This window comes from Kogia breviceps, chromosome 13 (assembly GCF_026419965.1).
Source record: "Kogia breviceps isolate mKogBre1 chromosome 13, mKogBre1 haplotype 1, whole genome shotgun sequence".
Lineage (NCBI taxonomy): Eukaryota > Metazoa > Chordata > Mammalia > Artiodactyla > Physeteridae > Kogia > Kogia breviceps.
The window spans coordinates 73,521,708-73,545,715 of NC_081322.1; the positions used below are offsets into that span (position 1 = coordinate 73,521,708).

A 24,008-nucleotide genomic window follows, 5' to 3' on the forward strand; every position below is an offset into this window, starting at 1 on the left:
GAAGACAGAAAAACAAACAACAGATGAAGGAGCAAGATGAAAAGACACCAGACCTAACAAATGAAGAGGAAATAGGCAGTCTACCTGAAAAAGAATTCAGAATAATGATAGTAAAAACGATTCAAAATCTTGGAAATAGAATAGACAAATTGCAAGAAACAGTTAACAAGGACCTAGAAGAAATAAAGAGGAAGCAAGCAACGATGAGCAACACAATAAATGAAATGAAAAATACTCTAAATGGGATCAATAGCAGAATAACTGAGGCAGAAGGACGGATAAGTGACCTGGAAGATAAAATAGTGGAAATAACTACTGCAGAGCAGAAGAAAGAAAAAAGAATGAAAAGAACTGAGGACAGTCTCAGAGACCTCTGGGACAACATTAAATGCACCAACATTCGAATTATAGGGGTCCCAGAAGAAGAAGAGAAAAAGAAAGGGACTGAGAAAATATTTGAAGAGATTATAGTTGAAAACTTCCCTATTATAAGAAAGGAAATAGTCAATCAAGTCCAGGAAGCACAGAGAGTCCCATACAGGATAAACCCAAAGAGAAACATGCCAAGACACATAATAATCAAACTGTCAAACATTAAATACAAAGAAAACATATTAAAAGCAGCAAGGGAAAAACAACAAATAACACACAAGGGAATCCCTATAAGGTTAACATCTGATCTTTCAGCAGAAACTCTACAAGCCAGAAGGGAGGGGCAGGACATATTTAAAGTGATGAAGGAAAAAAACCTACAACCAAGATTACTCTACCCAGCAAGGATCTCATTCAGATTTGATGGAGAAATTAAAACCTTTACAGACAAGCAAAAGCTGAGAGAGTTCAGCACCACCAAACCAGCTCTACAACAAATCCTAAAGGAACTTCTCTAGGCAAGAAACACAAGAGAAGGAAAAGACCTACAAGAACAACCTGAAACAATTAAGTAAATGGTAATAGGAACACACATATCAATAATTACCTTAAATGTACATGGATTAAATGCTCCCACCAAAAGACACAGACTGGCTGAATGGATACAAAAACAGGACCCATATATGTGCTGTCTACAAGAGACCTACTTCAAACCTAGGGACACATACAGACTGAAAGGGGATGGAAAAAGATATTCCATGCAAATGGAAATCAGAAGAAAGCTGGAGTAGCAATTCTCATATCAGACAAAATAGACTTTAAAATAAAAACTATTACAAGAGACAAAGAAGGACACTACATAATGATCAAGGGAGCGATCCATGAAGAAGATATAACAATTGTAAATATTTATGCACCCAACATAGGAGCACCTCAATACATAAGGCAAATACTAACAGCCATAAAAGGGGAAATCGACAGTAACACAATCATAGTAGGGGACTTTAACACCCCACTGTCAGCAATGGACAGATCATCCAAAATGAAAATAAATAAGGAAACACAAGCTTTAAATGATACATTATACAAGACGGATTTACTTGATATTTATAGGACATTCATCCAAAAACAACAGAATACACATTTTTCTCAAGTGCTCATGGAACATTCTCCAGGATCGATCATATCTTGGGTCACAAATCTAGCCTTGGCAAATTTAAGAAAATTGAAATCGTATCAAGTATCTTTTCCGACCACAATGCTATGAGACTAGATATCAATTACAGGAAGAGATCTGTAAAAAATACAAACACATGGAGGCTAAACAATACATTACTTAATAACGAAGTGATCACTGAAGAAATCAAAGAGGAAATCAAAAAATACTTAGAAACAAATGACAATGGAGACACGACGACCCAAAACCTATGGGATACAGCAAAAGCAGTTCTAAGAGGGAAGTTTATAGCAATACAATCATACCTTAAAAAACAGGAAACATCTCGAATAAAGAACCTAACTTTGCACTTAAAGCAATTAGAGAAAGAAGAACAAAAAAACCCCAAATATAGCAGAAGGAAAGAAATCATAAAGATCAGATCAGAAATAAATGAAAAAGAAGTGAAGGAAACAATAGCAAAGATCAATACAAGTAAAAGCTGGTTCTTTGAGAAGATAAATAAACTTGATAAACCATTAGCCAGACTCATCAAGAATAAAAGGGAGAAGACTCAAATCAATAGAATTAGAAATGAAAAAGAAGAAGTAACAACTGACACTGCAGATATACAAAAGATTATTAGAGATTACTACAAGCAACTGTATGCCAATAAAATGGACAACCTGGAAGAAATGGAAAAATTCTTAGAAATGCACAACCTTCCGAGACTGAAACAGGAAGAAAGAGAAAATATGAACAGACCAATCACAAGCACTGAAATTGAAACTGTGATTAAAAATCTTCCAACAAACAAAAGCCCAGGACCAGATGGCTTCACAGGCGAATTCTATCAAACATTTAGAGAAGAGCTAACACCTATCCTTCTCAAACTCTTCCAAAAGATAGCAGAGGGAGGAACACTCCCAAACTCATTCTATGAGGCCACCATCACCCTGATACCAAAACCAGAAAAAGACGTCACAAAGAAAGAAAACTACAGGCCAATATCACTGATGAACATAGATGCAAAAATCCTCAACAAAATCCTAGCAAACAGAATCCAACAGCACATTAAAAGGATCATACACCATGATCAAGTGGGGTTTATCCCAGGAATGCAAGGATTCTTCAATATACGCAAATCAATCAACGTGATACACCATATCAACAAACTGAAAGAGAAAAACCATATGATCATCTCAATAGATGCAGAGAAAGATTTTGACAAAATTCAACACTCATTTATGATAAAAACCCTGCAGAAAGTAGGCATACAGGGAGCTTTCCTCAACATAATAAAGGCCATATATGACAAACCCACAGCTAGCATTGTTCTCAATGGTGAAAAACTGAAACCATTTCCACTAAGATCAGGAACAAGACAAGGTTGCCCACTCTCACCACTCTTATTCAACCTAGTTTTGGAAGTTCTAGCCACAGCAATCAGAGAAGAAAAAGAAATAAAAGGAATCCAAATAGGAAAAGAAGAAGTAAAGCTGTCACTGTTTGCAGATGACATGATACTATACATAGAGAATCCTAAGGATGCTACCAGAAAACTACTAGAGCTAATCAATGAATTTGGTAAAGTTACAGGATACAAAATTAATGCACAGAAATCTCTGGCATTCTTATACACTAATGATGAAAAATCTGAGAGTGAAATTAAGAAAACACTCCCATTTACCATTGCAACAAAAAGAATAAAATATCTAGGAATAAACCTACCTAAGGAGACAAAAGACTTGTATGCAGAAAACTATAAGACACTGATGAAAGAAATTAAAGATGATACAAATAGGTGGAGAAATATACCATGTTCTTGGATTGGAAGAATCAACATTGTGAAAATGACTCTATTACCCAAAGCAATCTACAGATTCATTGCTATCCCTATCAAATTACCACTGGCATTTTTTACAGAACTAGAACAAAAGATTTCACAATTTGTATGGAAACACAAAAGACCCCGAATAGCCAAAGCAATCTTGAGAACGAAAAATGGAGCTGGAGGAATCAGGCTCCCTGACTTCAGACTCTACTACAAGGCTACAGTAATCAAGACAGTATGGTACTGGCACAAAAACAGAAATATAGATCAATGGAACAGGATAGAAAGCCCAGAGATAAACCCACACACATATGGTCACCTTATCTTTGATAAAGGAGGGAAGGATATACAGTGGAGAAAAGATAGCCTCTTCAATAAGTGGTGCTTGGAAAACTGGACAGCTACATGTAAAAGTATGAAATTAGAACAATCCCTAACACCACACACAAAAATAAACTCAAAATGGGTTAAAGACCTAAATGTAAGGCCAAACACTATCAAACTCTTAGAGGAAAACATAGGCAGAACACTCTATGACATCAATCACAGCAAGATCCTTTTTGACCCATCTCCTAGAGGAATGGAAATCAAAACAAAAATAAACAAATGGGACCTAATGAAACTTAAAAGCTTTTGCACAGCAAAAGATACTATAAACAAGACCAAAAGACAACCCTCAGAATGGGAGAAAATATTTGCAAATGAAGCAACTAACAAAGGATTAATATCCAAAATTTATAAGCAACTCATGCAGCTCAATAACAAAAAAACAAACAACCCAATCCAAAAATGGGCAGAAGAACTAAATAGACATTTCTCCAAAGAAGATATACAGATTGCTAACAAACACATGAAAGAATGCTCAACATCATTAATCATTAGAGAAATGCAAATCAAAACTACAATGAGATATCATCTCACACGGGTCAGATTGGCCATCATCAAAAACTCTAGAAACAATAAATGCTGGAGAGGGTGTGGAGAAAAGGGAACCCTCTTGCACTGCTGGTGGGAATGTAAGTTGATACAGCCACTGTGGAGAACAGTATGGAGGTTCCTTAAAAAACTACAAATAGAACTACCATACGACCCAGCAATCCCACTACTGGGCATATACCCTGAGAAAACCATAATTCAAAAAGATTCATGTACCAAAATGTTCATTGCAGCTCTATTTACAATAGCCAGGACATGGAAGCAACCTAAGTGTCCATCAACAGATGAATGGATAAAGAAGATGTGGCACATATATACAATGGAATATTACTCAGCCATAAAAAGAAATGAAACTGAGTTATTTATAATGAGGTGGATGGACCTGGAGTCTGTCATACAGAGTGAAGTAAGTCAGAAGGAGAAAAACAAATACCGTATGCTAACACATATATATGGACTCTAAGGGAAAAAAATGTCATGAAGAGATTAGTGGTAGGACAGGAATAAAACACAGATTTACTAGAGCATGGACTTGAGGATATGGGGAGGGGGAAGGGTGGGATGTGATGAAGTGGGAGAGTGGCAGGGACATATATATACTACCAAATGTAAATTAGATAGCTAGTGGGAAGCTGCCACATAGCACAGGGAGATCACCTCTGTGCTTTGTGACCACCTAGAGGGGTGGGATAGGGAGGGTGGGAGAGAGGGTGATGCAAGAGGGAAGAGATATGGGAACATATGTATATGTATAACTGATTCACTTTGTTTTAAAGGAAAAACTAACACACTATTGTAAAACAATTATACTCCAATAAAGATGTTTAAAAAAAAAAAATGTTCTCTGCCCTTTGGTCTTTTCTCTCCCCTCTACTGTGCATTGTGTATCTGCATTATGCATCTACCAAACCTCCCCCATCAGCAGAAATACGTGCTCAACCATAAAAAGCAACATTCTCCTGGCATCAACAAGACAACTCCTAAAGGATAACATTCCTTCTTGATCTTGTAAGGGGACAAGATGACGCTTAGATCTGGAGTGTGTAAACTGTCAATAATTCATCATTTAATGTATAGCCCTCTGTCTCAAAAACCTTATATAACTATGCCTTGACTTCTAATGGGTGGAACAGTTTTCAGAGCTTTCTGAAATGCTGTTCCTGGGTTATAATACTCAATTTGACTCAAAAAACTTTTCCATTTCTTTCTTAGATCAACTAATTAATTTTTCATTGACACTATGTAACCAGTATCTGTGCTCTTTAGAATTTACACAAAAGAGTTAAAAACTGAATTCTGGTTTAAGATGGTGACATAGGATGCTCCTGAATTTACCTCCTCCCACAGAAACAGATACACAGCTGATTACCTCCTACACATCAGGCAAATGGAAAAACTCACACCAAAACGTATTGTAAAGGTTGAGATATACTCTCGCCATAAACCCCACACCCAGAACAGTGACATACAATTGGAAGGGAACTCACAACACCCAAAGCAAAGGGTTTGGACTGAATGTCTAGTGTCCCAGCTATTAAAATTTCCACGTGAGTGACTGGCACCCGAAACACCTAGCTCTAAAGGCCCATGGCGTTTTGTCCACAAGACCCATAAGACTATAGCAAATAGTTCTTAGTAGGCTTCCAAGGATGCTCTGGCCTCCAGGGCTCAGTGCAGAGACAGCAGACAGAACTGCCCATCTCCCAGTCTTGCCCTGAAAGGTCTATTTGCATACTTTAAAAGCTACTGCCTGAAGGTCTGGCTTCTAATCCAATATATTTTTTTAATGTTTGTACTACCCACAGCCATGTGTACATTCAATGCCGTCTCTATCAAAATTACAGTGGCATTTTTCACAGAAAAAGTAAAATCCTAAATAACTACAAACTAGAAGAAAACAGGGGATAAAATCCTTGACATCAGTCTTAACGATGATTTTTTGGTACTGATCCCAAAAGTATAAGCAACAAAAGCAAAAATAAACAACTAGGACTACATCAAACTAAAAAGCTTCTGCACAGCAAAGGAAACCATCAATAAAATTAAAGGCAAGTTATGGAATGGGAGAAAATATTTGCAAACTATATATCTGATAAAAGGTTAATATCCAATATTTATAAAGAATTCATACAACTCAATATCAAAAAAAGAAACAATCCAATTACAAAATGGGCAGAGGACATGAATAGACATTTTTCCAAGGAATACATACGGATGGCCAACAGACACAAAAAGATGCTGAACACCACTAATCATTAGGGAAATGTAATTCAGAACCACAATGAGATTTTACCTCACATTTGTTAGGATGGCTATTATCAAAAAGATAAGAGGTAGCACGTACTGGTGAGAATATGGAGAATTGGGAACACTTTGTACACTGTTAGTAGAAATGTATATTGGTGCAGCCATTATGGATGGAGGATGAAGTTTCCTCAAAAAATTAAAAATATATAACTGCCATATGATCTAGCAAATCCACTTCTGGGTATATATCCTAAGGAAATGAAAACATTATCTCCAAGAGATATCTGCACCTACATGTTCATTACAGCATTATTTACAATAGCCAAGACATGCAAACAGCCTAAGTGTCCACTGATTGATGAATGAGTAAAGAAATTGTGGTAAATATGCACAATGGAATATTATTCAGCCATTAAAAAGAAAAACCTGTCTTTTGCAACAACATGAATGAAGCTTGAGGACATTATGATAAGCGAAAATAAGTCAGACAGAGAAGACAAATGCTGTATGATCTCACTTACATGTGGAATCTGAAATAATGGAACTCATAGAAACATTGAACAGATTGGTGGTTTCCAGAGAGGTGGCTGGGGGACATGGAAAATGAGTAAAAGTGCTCAAAAGGCACAAACTTCCAGTTATACGATAAGTCCTGGGAATGTAATGTACGTTTCTCAAGTTCAAATTGTCCAACACAGGTGGATTTTCAGTAACTGAACACGGTAGTATAATTTATGAACTAGAATAATGTAAAATGTAGATCTTGATTATGGTACAAAATTAATAATATGAATTAAGTTTTTAAAAGGAAGTTAACATTAAATGGAGAAATACAGTAGAGTGGCTAAACTACTGTACATTCCACTACCTGAAACTGGGTTATCACCTGCAAAATTAGAATAACTCCTATATTATATAATAACTCCTCTATTTCAAAGTTGTTTGGAAGATTCAAGATAATATATATAAAGTTCCTAGAACCTAGTAGCACTTCAAAAAATGGCTTTATCATTATTGTGTATTCCAACTAGAAAATAAGTCTTTAGGAATAATTATATGTCTTCTTTTTTGACATCACATTTGACAAGTTTATGTGTGAATGATCAGCTGCTAAAATTAAATGACACCTTGTGTCACCTAATACATTTTTTGCTGAAAGTAACAAAGAAATTCAGGATTGAATTGTATTTAAAATGAACCAGGAAAATTATCTATTTGAAAGAATATGTTTCAATCTTTTTGAAAGTTAAGTGGGTTTTGAATTCAGAATAATCATTCTCTAATTTCATGTTTATAAATGTGTTTTTTTAGTTAGCCAATTTGTTTAAATTAAAACATATCAATATGCCCACTTCCACTTGTCAATTATATTTACAACTCATAACCTACAAACTTTAACCTTAAGAGTGTGATATATTTTAGAGAAATTAAGTTATTAATGTCTTAAAATTATTCACTTAGCTTGCTTTTCAATTATAAATATATCAAACATAAATTGGTCAAGTGTTTTTTTCATTTGTACATTGGTGACCCAACTTAAAATTTTATGTAAATGAAATGGAAATGTTGCCCTATTTACTGATTTAAACTCAATGTTTAATTTATATGAGAAATAAAATATATAATTTTAAAAAATATATAATTTAATATTTTTCAAAATTTTACATCTTTATAACTCATGATAAAATATAAGGCCTGAGACATGGCTATGTACAGCCTAGGATATTTCTATTATAAAATTTTAGGAAGTTTGGCCTCTGGTTAACATGAAGCAACAGTGCCACCTTTAGTATATTTCAATACTTAAGTTTTAGTAAAAACTGCTTACTTTCACTTAAGAAAATAGAAAATGGAGGATCTTGAGCAGGTAATACTTAGTGATATCATCTGCCTTTGTACATAATTAGCGGTCTTGTTATTTTTGAAGTTGTTTTGTTTATATTGCTGGCCTGCATATTTGAAGTTCTAATCTGTTCGCATTAAACGTAAACTTTATCATTCTCAAAAGTATTTGGTTTCAAGTCCCACTGCTAATTTTATTAGCAGGATTATAACATTATTTCCTGATTTCTAATAAATATTATATTATTGCTTTTTCTTAGGCACAATACATGCATGGTGTATCCAGTTCAGAGTATTTGAAGAAACCAAGCATTGTAGATACTATATATATTTACTATATATATTTATATATTCATATATACGTGGTGTTTCTGTTTATATTTACCAAGTGTGATTGTACTTGGTAAATGTATACTTTGTTCTAAACAAGTTTTCTAGTTGAGAAATTATATTAATGTTCAAATCCCAACCAGTTTTAGTTTCTGGATATATAAATCTAAGCACTGAATTATAATCATAAAATCAAAATTACATTTCTGTAATTCTTCTAATTACATGAATATGCAAAGCGGGGTCACATTTTTCACAATTTTGACCTACTAGGATATTTATTCTTGCATCTTACTGACATATATGCTCCCAACACATACAGATTCCATATAAAGCTTTACATATTAAACTTAGGCAATCTAATAATGAATATATACTATGAGTTCAGCCCTATACTAGGTGAAATCAGTAATTTAAAATGAAGTATGTTGGGCTTCCCTGGTGGCGCGGTGGTTGAGAGTCCGCCTGCCGATGCAGGGGACACGGGTTCGTGCCCCGGTCTGGGAAGATCCCACATGCTGCGGAGCGGCTGGGCCCGTGAGCCATGGCCGCTGAGCCTGAGCGTCCGGAGCCTGTGCTCCACAACGGGAGAGGCCACAACAGTGAGGTCCGCATACCACACACAAAAAAAATGAAGTATGTAATGATATTCTCACCTTTGTTGAACTTGTAATTCCTGGGAGAAAAGGTTGCAATATTGTAAGCCATTAAATAATATGGAAATTATTTTATTCTATATATTAATAATGTAAAGGAAGAGGATGGTATGCACCTGCTGTGTGCCTCACACTGTAGTAAATGTTCATGTATGTAAACTTGAATATTAGACTATGTTAATTTGAGTGGAATCAAATGTGCCTAAATGTATGACTCAAACACTAAGAATTATGGGTAGTGAGAAAAAGAAAGCACCAGAAATACCTAATGGAGCAGCTTGAGATTCCATTTCATCTGACATTTATTAACATCTTAAAAACCTGAGGTGTATGATACTAGGTAAGATCCTATTTTAAATGTTTTCTATTGATTTTTTTAAAAGCGTGTGGCACAGTCTTAGGTTTCATTACATATTGGAGGAAACTTAAGCTTAATGAATACAATAAACCTGCCAAAGTTAACCTACAGTGGCTGATCCAGGATTCACTTCTAAGTCATTTGATTATATGACCAAAGGATTTTCCCTAGCACAACACTTCTCAGCAGGCTGGAATCGTTGCCAGAAAGGCAGGCAGACCCCTTATAAAATCATGGTGCTTACAGTCCATTTGCGGCTGCGCAGGATGCTCTGTCCCCAGTTTGAAAGCAGCCGATAACTGGCACCAAGTGAAATAAGATCTGGATTCTTCGCAATTACTGTTTTACTTTGCTGATGGGGTGACTTACAAGACTCTGATTTTCAAAGGGACTGACTGACATGTCCTTTGAACTGTTATTTGAATGCTGATTCAACTTATCAGTTGGGAGAGTCTGAGTAAATTACATAAACTCTCTGAACCTACCAGGCTGGGATTCTTTGAGAATTAAAAGAGAAAGAAACATCGTAGGGATTCCACAAATATCATTTGCTCTCCCAATACTTGGGTATTTGTTAGAAAAAAATTAATAGAACATAAAGCGAAATCCTTCATATTGGGAAAAGGTAATTATACCCTCCTAAATGTAAACTCGTGTTTCTCTAAGTGCAGTCCTTGGACCAGCAGCCTCAGAACTACCTGGGTACTTGTTAGAAAGCAAATTTGGGGGCTCCGCCTCATACCTTCCAAATCAGAAACTTTGGGGGGTGGGGTCCAGAAATCTGTTTCTTAACAAGCCCTTCAGGTGGTTCTGACACAGGCTAAAGTGTGAAAACCACTCTTGTAAAGGAACCTTCAGCTTCACTGAACTCTAACTAACTCACTGGTATTCTTCCCTTCTGCCCATCCCTTTGCAACATTTGCTTCCAAAAGGGAAAACTGTATACATTTCTTAAAGCAGTGTTTCTCAAAGTATGAATCAGAACCACCTGAGATAGTTTTTAAAGCTGTACATTCCTGGGCCCCATATCAAACTCTAAGGGGTTGGACTCTCTGGGGTTTGGACTTCAAGACCTACATTTTCCAGACTCCCTAGGTGATTCATAAATTCATCAAAGTTGTGAATTGCTGCTTTACAGGAAGCACAGCATAACTGGTAACAGAGTTGTCTGGCTGCACAAGATAAAAAGAATGAATTCTTCTACTCCAGTTTTTATGAGGTACTATTATGTAGCACTGGCCACAGATAGATCTCTAAAATGTAGTTAACTCCTGATTCTGCTGGCATTGAAACCTCTGGGACCTGGATTTAAGTGAGGTCGTAGCTGTGGCCACTGAGACTGGTCGAAGCCCAGTTACCTCATATTGGGCTAAAGATGAAGAGCTGGTACTGCACCATCTCTATATAGCAGAGACAGAATGAGGAGCCTCTGCAGGGAAGCAGTGCTGAAATACATGGGCTTCCATTTCTGTGCAAATAGTGTTTCTTCAACCTCAAAGTTTTGGGTTAACAAAGGATATCAAAGAACCAAAGAGAAAATATGTCCTTTGCAGCCTCTCTACATTCTATCCTGGGTTTCTGATAAAAGGTGATTTTACGTGTGGCTTCCTATAAAAATCTTTGTCTTCTTTTCTTCTTTCTTTTTCTCTTGATTCAGTTTCTATGGCTCATCATTTCTACCCTTGTGCTTCATTCTTACTCTCATTTAAGTAACCTTATTTTCATTCTGTGGTCTCATTTTCACTCTTCTGCTCACAAGTTAAATCAATCCACATTTTTCTCTGCCTACTCATCACACTCAAGAGCTGAGCTGTTTAGTATGGAATCTCACGTACTCCACAGAGCTTTTTGATATTTCATGCTCTTATGATAAGGTCTCCAGGCAGCTGTGAAAGACCTGGCCTATGTGAGTTCTCCATTCTCTCAGGACTCTGCCCCAGACAAACAGCATGCAGAGATAACTCAGAAGCTTCAAATAAGAAAAGAAATCCAGGAGGACATCAATGGAAATAGCAGGAAAAAGGACTCCAAAAATTTACTCCTCCATAAAAACAATGAAAAAACTGGCAGAGATTATCAGAATCAACTTTTCAGAATTCTGGAAATTAACAAAGGCTTTATTCAAGAAAAACAGCCATATCTCTTTAAGAACAGTAAGCTTTATGACATTTTTACTTGCTCCAGTCCCATCCCCTGGTCTCCAGCTCAGCAGTAACCTTGAAAACTAACAGCCTGTACTCCTGGTACAGGAAAATGGAACTGAATCTCTTTCCCAGAAAAACAAAAACTGAAAAAATTTGTCACTGACAAACTTGCCCTATGAGAATTACTGAAGGAAATTGTTCAGGCTGAAATCAAAGGACACTATGCAGTAACTTGTATCCACATGAAGAAATAAAATGCACCATAAGGGAAATTTAAAAATACTTAGAGATGAAGATGAATGAAAAACAATTAACAACATACCAAAACTTATGAGATGCAATGAAAGCAGTACTAAGAGGGAAATTTATACCTATAAATGCTTACATTTAAAATTAACAAAGAAAGATCTCAAATCTATAACTTACTATTCCACCTTAAAAAACTAGAAAACTGGAAAAGAAAGAAAAAAAGTAAACCCAAAGTAGGCAGAAAGAAGGGAATAATAAATATTAAAGCAGAGATAAATCAATTCAGTATTGTACTGGAGATACTAGCCAAGGAAATTAGGCAAGAAAATGAACTGAGAGCATCCAGATCAGAAACAAATTAGATAGTAATGATCATTATATAACCTTATGAATAAACCAAAACCATGATTTATACATGTCAATGGGAAGTTTATAGTATGTGAATTATTTCTCAATTGTATAAAAGGGAGTCACACAGATCTTTATAAAAAGGTCTGTCTGCTTGTTTGCTTACCTGCTTGTTTAAAAAAAGAAAAAAAAAATCCAAATGCCTTAGACTAACCATTTTTTCAACTTCTTCCCTTTTTCCTACATGATTTTATTATTATATCATGACTCACTGGTTTCCTTTTTTTGTTTTTCTAGCACATGGAGAGAAACATGAGGAATTAATTACCTTAGGAAGTCCAGATTCCCACACTATTAGTGAGGGACAAAAATCTTTAGGAACTTCCAGAACAAGAAAAGGCAAAGAAAAGTCTTCTGAGAAGGAAAAGATAGCCAAAGAAAAACAAGCATCTCGCTTTGAGCCTCAGGTGGGTGTGATGCTTTTTTTATTGGAGTCATTTAATAAATTTAGGTTCATTGGGTCCCTATTTTCCCATATCTTTTGAGGAAAACCTGAAAAAGTCCATCTTCCTGTTTCCAGCAATCATCTAGATACCTTAAAGGCATTCCTTGGGCACCTTCTGTAAGCAGTCTTCCTTAGTTTAGTGTCAAAAAGCTTTAATTGAGCTTTTAATATGTAAGACACTGTTTGGGGGACTTGAGTTTCTAATATTAATATTATACAGTCCCTACCTTCAAGGAACTCACAATCTAATGGAGGAGACTGAAAGTAAAGAGAGACTTGTAATGTTAGATATGGTATACACAGTGGTAGAAAGGATAGGTACCTATTTCAGCCTCTGCCTAGAGGAGTCCTGAACTGAATCAGTGAGCAAAGACATTCAGAGGTAAAAATCCAACACAATTTGGTTTTTGAACCACTAAGGTATCGGGTATGAGGCTGGAAGGGTAAATAAGGGTCAGGTGGAGGGGAGCCTTTTAGAAAGCCTGGTTAGAAAGCTGGGACTCTATCCACAAGCCAGGGGTCCTGATTCCAAATTTTTTCAGGACCAGGTAGGTAATCCCAATGATTAAGGATAAGGAAGAGTATGTGGGTGGCAAGTTTGAGGAGTGCAAGCAGAGTCCTAAAGATACTCAAATTCAAGTTACTTAAAAACACTGAACTCAAAACAAATTACCTGTGAGGACAAAATCTTCCTATCATTTGCAATCACAGCTTAGGCTGCACAGGGCTGGGAGGTGGGACTTTAAGAAGTGTACTGACTTTAAGAAGTGTACTGACATGATCAGATTTACATTTCAGATACCTTGGTGACTTTTAAGGGTATGAAATTAAAGGGGAAAGGATTAGAGATGGGAAAACCATCAGAAAGCACTGCAATAGTCCAGACAAAAGAGTACAAGCGGTACCAGATACAGGTCAGAGGAAGGAAGAAGAGGACAAATGAGGTTCTTCTAGTTTCTACTAAACAAAGTACAACTAACTCTCTTTCTCATCCCACTGAAGGTGTACAGACTTTAGTGTAGGTAATTAACTTGGTGGATACATTCCCAAATTAAAGTATGATTCAGTCCAAAGAACAGGAAGAGGCAGTTAAAAACTGAGCAGACTATTAGCAAAGACAAAAATGGAGGGGCTTCCCTGGTGGCGCATTGGTTGAGAGTCCGCCTGCCGATGCAGGGGACACGGGTTCGTGCCCCGGTCTGGGAGGATCCCACATGGCGCGGAGCGGCTGGGCCCGTGAGCCATGGCCGCTGGGCCTGCGTGTCTGGAGCCTGTGCTCCGCAATGGGAGAGGCCCCAACAGTGGGAGGCCCGCATACCATTAAAACAAAAAAACCCCAAAGACAAAAATGGAGAGAAGAAAAAGCGCTTATCTCTTCAACAAGACAAGATTGCCAGGATGAGTATTGATGACAGAACCTGGGCATTTATTCAAGCATTAAGAACAACTGAGCCAAAGCTCTGCATTAATAGGGTTGAACAACTGACTTTTCATCTTCAAGAATTTCCTGAGGGAAAAGGAGTGGCTGCCAAGGAAAGAATTATTCCATATTTATTATGACTGAGACAAATTAAGGATGGCATTCTTCAGGCTGCAGTTAGAGAAATTCTGGCCTTAATTTGGCTGCATGAATCCAGTGAAAGGAAGAGGAATCCTAATTCGCACAATTGATGATGGAAGAACAAGGGGTGTGGTTGCTCTTTAGACATTGGGGAAATCAGGTGAACTCACTCAGAAGCCAGTTCACTAGCTCTCTGACTGCATTTGTGGTGGAAGTACAGGTGCCATATTAGCTTTCATGTTGGGGCTGTTTCCTATGCCCTTGGATGAATGTGAGGAACTTTATCGAAAATTAGGATGAGATGTGTTTTCACAAAATGCCATTGTTGGAACAGTCAAAATGAGTTGGAGCCCTGCATTTTACAACAGTCAAGCTTGGGGAAATATTCTTAAGGATAGAATGGGATACCCACCAATGATAGAAACAGCAAGAAATCCCAGAAGTCCTAAGGTAGCTGCAGTAATTACCACGGTAAACAGAGGGAAAGTGCCAACAACTTTTGTTTTCTGAAACTATGGTCATTTTCCTGGAATCAACTCTTACCAGTTGGGAGGCTGTCAGTATATGATGTGGAAGGCCACTAGAGCCATATCTGCTGTTCCAGGCTACTGTGCGAAGTGTGCATTTGGAAAACGATCTTCATCACAATGGAGATTTGCTTCTGAATAAACCCTCAGCATTAGCAATGCATGAGTGTAAAATGTCATGCATATGGCCAGACATACCATTAGAGTGCCTAGGACATTGGACATCATGAGTGATGTGAGAAACACGGTGACATACACAAGCTTGAACTGTCTAAAGTTATCAACAGTGCTACAGATATAGAAGAAACCCATATAATACTTGATGATCTATTATATTACTTCCTGACACCTATTTTTAGATTCAATCTTGTCATGTGTAAAAACTTTACCTCTAGATGAAAGTTGAAATGAAAAGCTGGATAAGCTGCAGGTAAAAGAGTTGAAGTACACAGAAAGAAATGAAGAAAAAAAATTAAAAACTTGCAAAAATATTGTCAAGTAAAAAGTTCTTCAGAAAACTAATGATTGGATAAAACTAAAAACTGACATGTGTGAAAGCCTCTGTTCTTTTCAAAATTTTGAAGAATGTATGCATATTCTCCAAAATGAAAGCCTGTTCAGAAGATCCACCAAATTTAGTAAGGAACTGTGGGATTCAGTTTGAGTTAACTTTCAAATACTCATGAATTCTAGGGAATCCTGAAAGAGACAATGTTTAGAATATCTTTTGAAGCACAAAAGGTATGTTTGGTTACAGAATTCACATGGGAATTGGGTTTTTATGACATTGAAAATGAACTAAGCTTTAGGAACCTTAATATTGTGCTAGTTGGTTTTAGTAGCTATTGGTATTATATTGTTCGATATTTGAAAATTTAACATATGGGCCAAACAGGAAACCAAAAACTATAATAATATACTTCGTATTTTTGCTTTAGTCACCGGAATCATGTTGAATTTATTTGACCCTTTATTTTATTTCATACAGAAAAGCTAATTTCTTCTTAAATTTATATTACTTATGTTCTCACTAGCTACATTCTACAATCCAAATACTGCCTTTTAGTGTAATATCATCTAAACAAATGCAGACAAATGGAACACTCTCTATCAAATTACAATTACGTTTGAAATATGAAAGAGCCAGATAAAATTTTCTATTCAAAATGTGTTTCCTTCAACATTGTTTTGCTCAAAAACATAGGTGAAGTTCCAGTCAATCACTTTATTCCCCTTGAAACTTCAAGATAATGCTGTGTGTTAACTTTTCTAGATGTAGCTCCAGTTTATAAAATCAATTATTTGAATTTTCTGAGAAAATAGTCCCATCATTAACAACAACAAAACGATTCAAGTTTAAAGCAAATAAGCTAAATTCAATCCATAAATTCTTATAGACATGTGGCCTTCCCTTAGTCCTTCATAGTGTTCCCTTCCCTAATCAAAACTTGATCCCAGAGAAGTTTCTGAAAAACTCACTTATCAAGCAACATAAAAGATGGTAAAAGCTTATTTACTGTGTTCTAGAAGGAAGAAATAAAAGAATATCCAATTGTGAGATTGAAATTTTCATCAGAATATTAAGGGAATATTGTAGAAAGCTAGGAGGTCTTTTTGATAACCTTAAAACCAAACTACACGTGAAAACTTTATTCAGTGGCCCCCCAATCTCCACTTCCCCATCTGCGTTATATAATATGGATTACTGACATTGTCTCAGTCTTATGTAAAGTGCTAGTAACCTCATCAGACTCAAGCTCATCTCCTTACCAGATTGCTACCAATAAGGCTCACTTATATAGACATTTTCAAGTCCTATGTCAATCTGCTCTCAGCCTAAGGTCCGTGAAAGTGATCCTACAAGACAGCAAAATGTTAACTTTCCTAATGAATATATATCAAGTATATCCAGGCTTGGAAATTATCAACTATTCCTGCCCTCATTCTTGTAAAGAGATGGTATGAGTGAGGCTAAGTGCAATTTAGAATTATTTTTATTTACCGTTTTTAGGTGAAATTTGCATAGAGTGATATGCAACGATCTTAAATGTACGATTCAGTGAGTTTTGACAAGTGAATTCACCATGCAACCCACATCTCTGTCAAGGTTTAGATTATAGACCATTTCCATAAGCTTAGAAATTCCCTTAAACCTCTTTGCAGTGGATTCTGTCATCCCCATAACTCTCCCCCAAGCAAGTTTTGCCTGTTCTGGAATTTCATACAAATGAATCATACAAGAAGTACTCTTTTGTGCTCAACTTCTTTATTTCTGTATAACGTCTGTCTGTGGAATTCAACCACACTGTGGTATACATTAATAGTTTATTACTTTTTAATGTTAAGTAGTAGTCCATGTATGAACATACTACAATTTGTTTATCCATTCATCAGTTGACAGATATTTATATCGTTTCCCCTTTATAGGCTAATATGAATGAGGCTATAATAAATGTTCTTTTCCAAGTCTTTTTGTGAATATATGTTTTCATTTCTCTTGGCTTAAATACTTAAGTGAAATTATGGGTCATAGGGTAAAATCTAGATCCTTTTGAAAGGAGGAAAGCATCTGACCCCAAGGTTTTTACTTTACTTTGCCAGATAGCCACTGCTCACCCTCAACAAGAAGACCCAAATAAACCCTACTGGATTTTGAGGTTGGTCACTGAATACAATGAAGCAGACTTTTTTGAAGTGAAAAAAGATACAGAACGAGCAGATGAAATCCGAGCCATGAAGCAGGCCTGGGAGATGGCTGAGCCAGGAAGATCGATCAAGGTTACCTAAGTTCAAAAAGTTGTCCTTTTACCTTTCATTTCTGGGCGTGGTCTGAAGGAAGAGCCATATTGGTGAAACAGCATAGTCTTTCCTTTAGGAAATATCTGGAACTTCGTCAGGCATCAACTAACTAAATATTAAGACCACATTTGAACACATTGTGAAATATTATTATCCAGATACCCAGATGACTTCCAAAAGCAAAGCACATAATGGTGCCACTTATGGCCCAAACTGTAGGTCGCCTTGTTCTTTCACATCATCTGGGATTAACACTCTCTGTCCTTAACACTCCCAACTAAGAAAGCATAAAAATGTTTAATATGTGCTTTCATGTACTTTGAACAACCTTAGACAGAGAAAAATCATGTGCTGCCCTTGTGGAATACACATACCTCATGATTCCTCCTCTCTATATTTTAGATAAGAATCATTGCCATAGTGAAACATTATTATTTATATGTGCTTCATGTCCCCAACTCAGGGCTATTGAGGCAGATGAAAAAGGTTCAGGAGCCCCTGGATCTAAGTTAGCATGCACAGCATATGAGTTTTAGGACTTCTTCTTCATTAGTTCTCACAAATCACTGTCAAGATCATGGATGGTTCAGAATTGGAATTTTTCTTTGGTAATTCATAAGAGCTGGTCTGGTTCAGGCTGCCATATTCATGCACATTTTCCCGTGTCTTTTGAGTACTGTTGAGATGGTGTTGCCTGTAATGTGTGTTGATAATGTCTGTCCTTTAGGCTGCCCAGGCGCGTCTCCATTATCTCAGCCGGTTCATTAAGAAAACACCTGATGCTGAGTGCACGCCTATGTCTGAGAGCCAAACCAAAGAAGGGGAAGAAGGTCAGTGAACCCTGCCCCAGCTGCCCCAAGCACGGAGCTGTTACTTGCACCTCTCCAAAGCTAGTCAGCAAGTCATGCTTGGTAAAAAGAAAAATTTCAGAATCTATTTCATTATAGGATTGTAAACTTATAGGCAGTTCTGTAAGAAAATACATTCTGAAGCATTTTCTTTTTACCAAGCAGGTGTTCGCTTTGTCCCCAAGTAGGTATGATCTTCCCCATTTAAGAAAAGATGAAACCAGAAATAAGGGTGCCGCCTCATTAGAAAGTAGCAGTATGTGAACTTGAAGGCAGGCTCACAACTATAAATCTGGCACCTTTCTAATCACAATAGCAATAAACAATAGCAATAAGAATCAAAGTAAGAAAGCTAACTACGTTCAGTGAACAATTTGCTGTGGGCCTGGAACTATAAAATACTAGTTATTTCATCCAATACTCACATCAACCCACTGATATAAATATTATTTCCAACTTGCCAGTAAGGACCCAGGCCCAGAGTAATTTGCTAAATTCACAAGCTGCCCAGGGACAGAGGCAGCATGCAGACAGAGCTCTCTATCACCCCAGGGCTCTTCCCACAAACACTTGGCTATACCTCCATCTATCACCATGCTGAGTTGTCCAGGGAGGCTAAGACATTCACATCCCAAATCATGCTTTTCCACTTTTACATCTTCAGGAGTATAACTCAATAGTTATAAAAGTAATGTCCCTTAACATTTCATGTGAAGAAGATAAAAAATAAATATCACCCCAATCCTGTTATTCTGGGATGGGTACTGCTCAAAGTGCTTTATGTTTATTATCTCACTTTAACCTACAGCAACTATGAGGTAGACCTTACTATTTCCAATTTGTAGATTTAGAGACCAAAGCTCAGATGGTCACCTTATTCTTCCTATGCCATACATCTAAAAAGTGACCAAGTTGGGATTTGAAATATTTCTAACTCCTAAAGTACTCACTCCTCTAATTGGTAGAGTTTAATGTAATAGGAATATAAAGGTGAATAGAATACAGTTCTTGTTCTTTAGGCTCTAGATTTTATTATTAATTTTTTTAATGTTGTGCTAATTTGTATGTAAAAGGAAATTTATTGCACTGGACACATTAAAGATGGCAAAGATTTTATTTATGACTATTGCAATAGGGGAGAGATAGAACTCAACTCTGAAAACAACAGAAACAAGTGAGGACTTATAACTAACTAGCAGGGAGTGGATGAAAAATTACTTACAGGAATTTGGTTAGGTATCAAAGGTCAGGGAAGAGAAATTTGATTAAATATCAAGGGTGGAGGAAGAGGAGTTTAATTGGATATCAAGAATGGGGGATTCTTGATAAACTAGTTTGGCAAGATTCTTGGCTAAAACTGGGATTCATCACAAGTCAAGGACAAGGCCTAGTGGAGAACAGAGCTCAGAGAACAAAGAACCCAACAAAGAGCAAGACAGGTCTACAGCCCCATCCATTAGCAGAGAGGCTGCCTAAAATCATAATAAGGCTACCAACATCCCCATACACACCACCAAACGTGGACCTGCCCACCAGAAAGACAAGATCCAGCCTCATCCACCAGAACAGAGGCACTAGACCCCCAACCAGGGAACCTACTCAACCCACTGAACCAACCTTAGCCACTGGGGACAGCCACCAAAAACAACGGGAACTACGAACCTGCAACCTGTAAAAAGGAGACCCCAAACACAGTAAGATAAGCAAAATGAGAAGACAGAAAAACACACAACAGATGAAGGAGCAAGATAAAAACACACCAGACCTAACAAATGAAGAGGTAATAGCCAGTCTACCTGAAAAGGAATTCAGAATAATGATAGTAAAGACGATTCAAAATCTTGGAAATAGAATAGACAAATTGCAAGAAACAGTTAACAAGGACCTAGAAGAAATAAAGAGGAAGCAAGCAACGATGAGCAACACAATAAATGAAATGAAAAATACTCTAGATGGGATCAAGAGCAGAATAACTGAGGCAGAAGCACGGATAAATGACCTGGAAGATAAAATAGTGGAAATAACTACTGCGGAGCAGAAGAAAGAAAAAAGAATGAAAAGAAATGAGGACAGTCTCAGAGACCTCTGGGACAACATTAAACGCACCAACATTCGAATCATAGGGGTCCCAGAAGAAGAAGAGAAAAAGAAAGGGACTGAGAAAATATTTGAAGAGATTATAGTTGAAAACTTCCCTAATATAAGAAAGGAAATAGTCAATCAAGTCCAGGAAGCACAGAGAGTCCCATACAGAATAAACCCAAGGATAAACACGCCAAGACACATAATAATCAAACTGTCAAACATTAAATACAAAGAAAACATATTAAAAGCAGCAAGGGAAAAACAACAAATAACACACAAGGGAATCCCCATAAGGTTAACATCTGATCTTTCAGCAGAAACTCTACAAGCCAGAAGGGAGTGGCAGGACATATTTAAAGTGATGAAGGAAAAAAACCTACAACCAAGATTACTCTACCCAGCAAGGATCTCATTCAGATTTGATGGAGAAATTAAAACCTTTACAGACAAGCAAAAGCTGAGAGAGTTCAGCACCACCAAACCAGCTCTACAACAAATCCTAAAGGAACTTCTCTAAGCAAGAAACACAAGAGAAGGAAAAGACCTACAAGAACAACCTGAAACAATTAAGTAAATGGTAATAGGAACACACATATCAATAATTACCTTAAATGTACATGGATTAAATGCTCCCACCAAAAGACACAGACTGGCTGAATGGATACAAAAACAGGACCCATGTATGTGCTGTTTACAAGAGATCCACTTCAGACCTAGGGACACTTACAGACTGAAAGTGAGGGGATGGAAAAAGATATTCCATGCAAATGGAAATCAGAAGAAAGCTGGAGTAGCAATTCTCATATCAGACAAAATAGACTTTAAAATAAAAACTATTACAAGAGACAAAGAAGGACACTACATAATGATCAAGGGATCGATCCATGAAGAAGATATAACAATTGTAAATATTTATGCACCCAACATAGGAGCACCTCAATACATAAGGCAAATACTAACAGCCATAAAAGGGGAAATCGACAGTAACACAATCATAGTAGGGGACTTTAACACCCCACTGTCAGCAATGGACAGATCATCCAAAATGAAAATAAATAAGGAAACACAAGCTTTAAATGATACATTATACAAGACGGATTTACTTGATATTTATAGGACATTCCATCCAAAAACAACAGAATACACATTTTTCTCAAGTGCTCATGGAACATTCTCCAGGATCGATCATATCTTGGGTCACAAATCTAGCCTTGGCAAATTTAAGAAAATTGAAATCGTATCAAATATCTTTTCTGACCACAATGCTATGAGACTAGATATCAATTACAGGAAGAGATCTGTAAAAAATACAAACACATGGAGGCTAAACAATACATTACTTAATAACGAAGTGATCACTGAAGAAATCAAAGAGGAAATCAAAAAGTACTTAGAAACAAATGACAATGGAGACATGACAACCCAAAACCTATGGGATACAGCAAAAGCAGTTCTAAGAGGGAAGTTTATAGTAATACAATCATACCTTAAGAAACAGGAAACATCTCGAATAAACAACCTAACTTTGCACTTAAAGCAATTAGAGAAAGAAGAACAAAAAAACCCCAAATATAGCAGAAGGAAAGAAATCATAAAGATCAGATCAGAAATAAATGAAAAAGAAGTGAAGGAAACAATAGCAAAGATCAATACAAGTAAAAGCTGGTTCTTTGAGAAGATAAATAAACTTGATAAACCATTAGCCAGACTCATCAAGAATAAAAGGGAGAAGACTCAACTCAATAGAATTAGAAATGAAAAAGGAGATGTAACAACGGACACTGCAGATATACAAAAGATTATTAGAGATTACTACAAGCAACTGTATGCCAATAAAATGGACAACCTGGAAGAAATGGACAAATTCTTAGAAATGCACAACCTGCCAAGACTGAACCAGGAAGAAATAGAAAATATGAACAGGCCAATCACAAGCACTGAAATTGAAACTGTGATTAAAAATCTTCCAACAAACAAAAGCCCAGGACCAGATGGCTTCACAGGCGAATTCTATCAAACATTTAGAGAAGAGCTAACACCTATCCTTCTCAGACTCTTCCAAAACATATCAGAGGGAGGAACACTCCCAAACTCATTCTATGAGGCCACCATCACCCTGATAGCAAAACCAGAAAAAGACGTCACAAAGAAAGAAAACTACAGGCCAATATCACTGATGAACATAGATGCAAAAATCCTCAACAAAATACTAGCAAACAGAATCCAACAGCACATTAAAAGGATCATACACCATGATCAAGTGGGGTTTATTCCAGGAAAGCAAGGATTCTTCAATATACGCAAATCAAACAACGTGATACACCATATCAACAAACTGAAGGAGAAAAACCATATGATCATCTCAACAGATGCAGAGAAAGCTTTTGACAAAATTCAACACCCATTTATGATAACCCTGCAGAAAGTAGGCATAGAGGGAACTTTCCTCAACATAATAAAGGCCATATATGACAAACCCACAGCCAGCATTGTTCTCAATGGTGAAAAACTGAAACCATTTCCACTAGGATCAGGAACAAGACAAGGTTGCCCACTCTCACCGCTCTTATTCAACCTAGTTTTGGAAGTTCTAGCCACAGCAATCAGAGAAAAAAAAGAAATAAAAGGAATCCAAATAGGAAAAGAAGAAGTAAAGCTGTCACTGTTTGCAGATGACATGATACTATACATAGAGAATACTAAGGATGCTACCAGAAAACTACTAGAGCTAATCAATGAATTTGGTAAAGTAGCAGGATACAAAATTAATGCACAGAAATCTCTTGCAATCTTATAAACTAACGATGAAAAATCTGAGAGGGAAATTGAGAAAACACTCCCATTTACCATTGCAACAAAAAGAATAAAATATCTAGGAATAAACCTACCTAAGGAGACAAAAGACTTGTATGCAGAAAACTATAAGACACTGATGAAAGAAATTAAAGATGATACAAATAGGTGGAGAAATATACCATGTTCTTGGATTGGAAGAATCAACATTGTGAAAATGACTCTATTACCCAAAGCAATCTACAGATTCAATGCTATCCCTATCAAATTACCACTGGCATTTTTTACAGAACTAGAACAAAAGATTTCACAATTTGTATGGAAACACAAAAGACCCCGAATAGCCAAAGCAATCTTGGGAACGAAAAATGGAGCTGGAGGAATCAGGCTCCCTTACTTCAGACTATACTACAAGGCC

At 36.7% G+C, this 24,008-nt stretch overlaps 1 protein-coding gene, 1 long non-coding RNA gene and 1 pseudogene across 9 annotated transcripts in view; 2 read left to right on the top strand and 1 right to left on the bottom strand.

The window, feature by feature from the left end:
* The window catches only part of ADGB (androglobin), a 157,242-nt gene that overhangs the window by 125,208 nt on the left and 8,026 nt on the right, over nucleotides 1-24,008 (top strand). The window contains exons 31-33 of the mRNA XM_067010977.1: nucleotides 12,770-12,939; nucleotides 17,667-17,843; nucleotides 18,592-18,694. Coding sequence (XP_066867078.1) covers nucleotides 12,770-12,939; nucleotides 17,667-17,843; nucleotides 18,592-18,694 — 450 coding nt within the window. The remainder of the gene's footprint in view (nucleotides 1-12,769; nucleotides 12,940-17,666; nucleotides 17,844-18,591; nucleotides 18,695-24,008) is intronic.
* The window catches only part of LOC131767981 (uncharacterized), a 392,450-nt gene that overhangs the window by 36,000 nt on the left and 332,442 nt on the right, over nucleotides 1-24,008 (bottom strand). The window lies entirely within an intron of this gene.
* On the top strand, nucleotides 13,826-15,729 carry LOC131768208 (calcium-independent phospholipase A2-gamma-like; annotated as a pseudogene).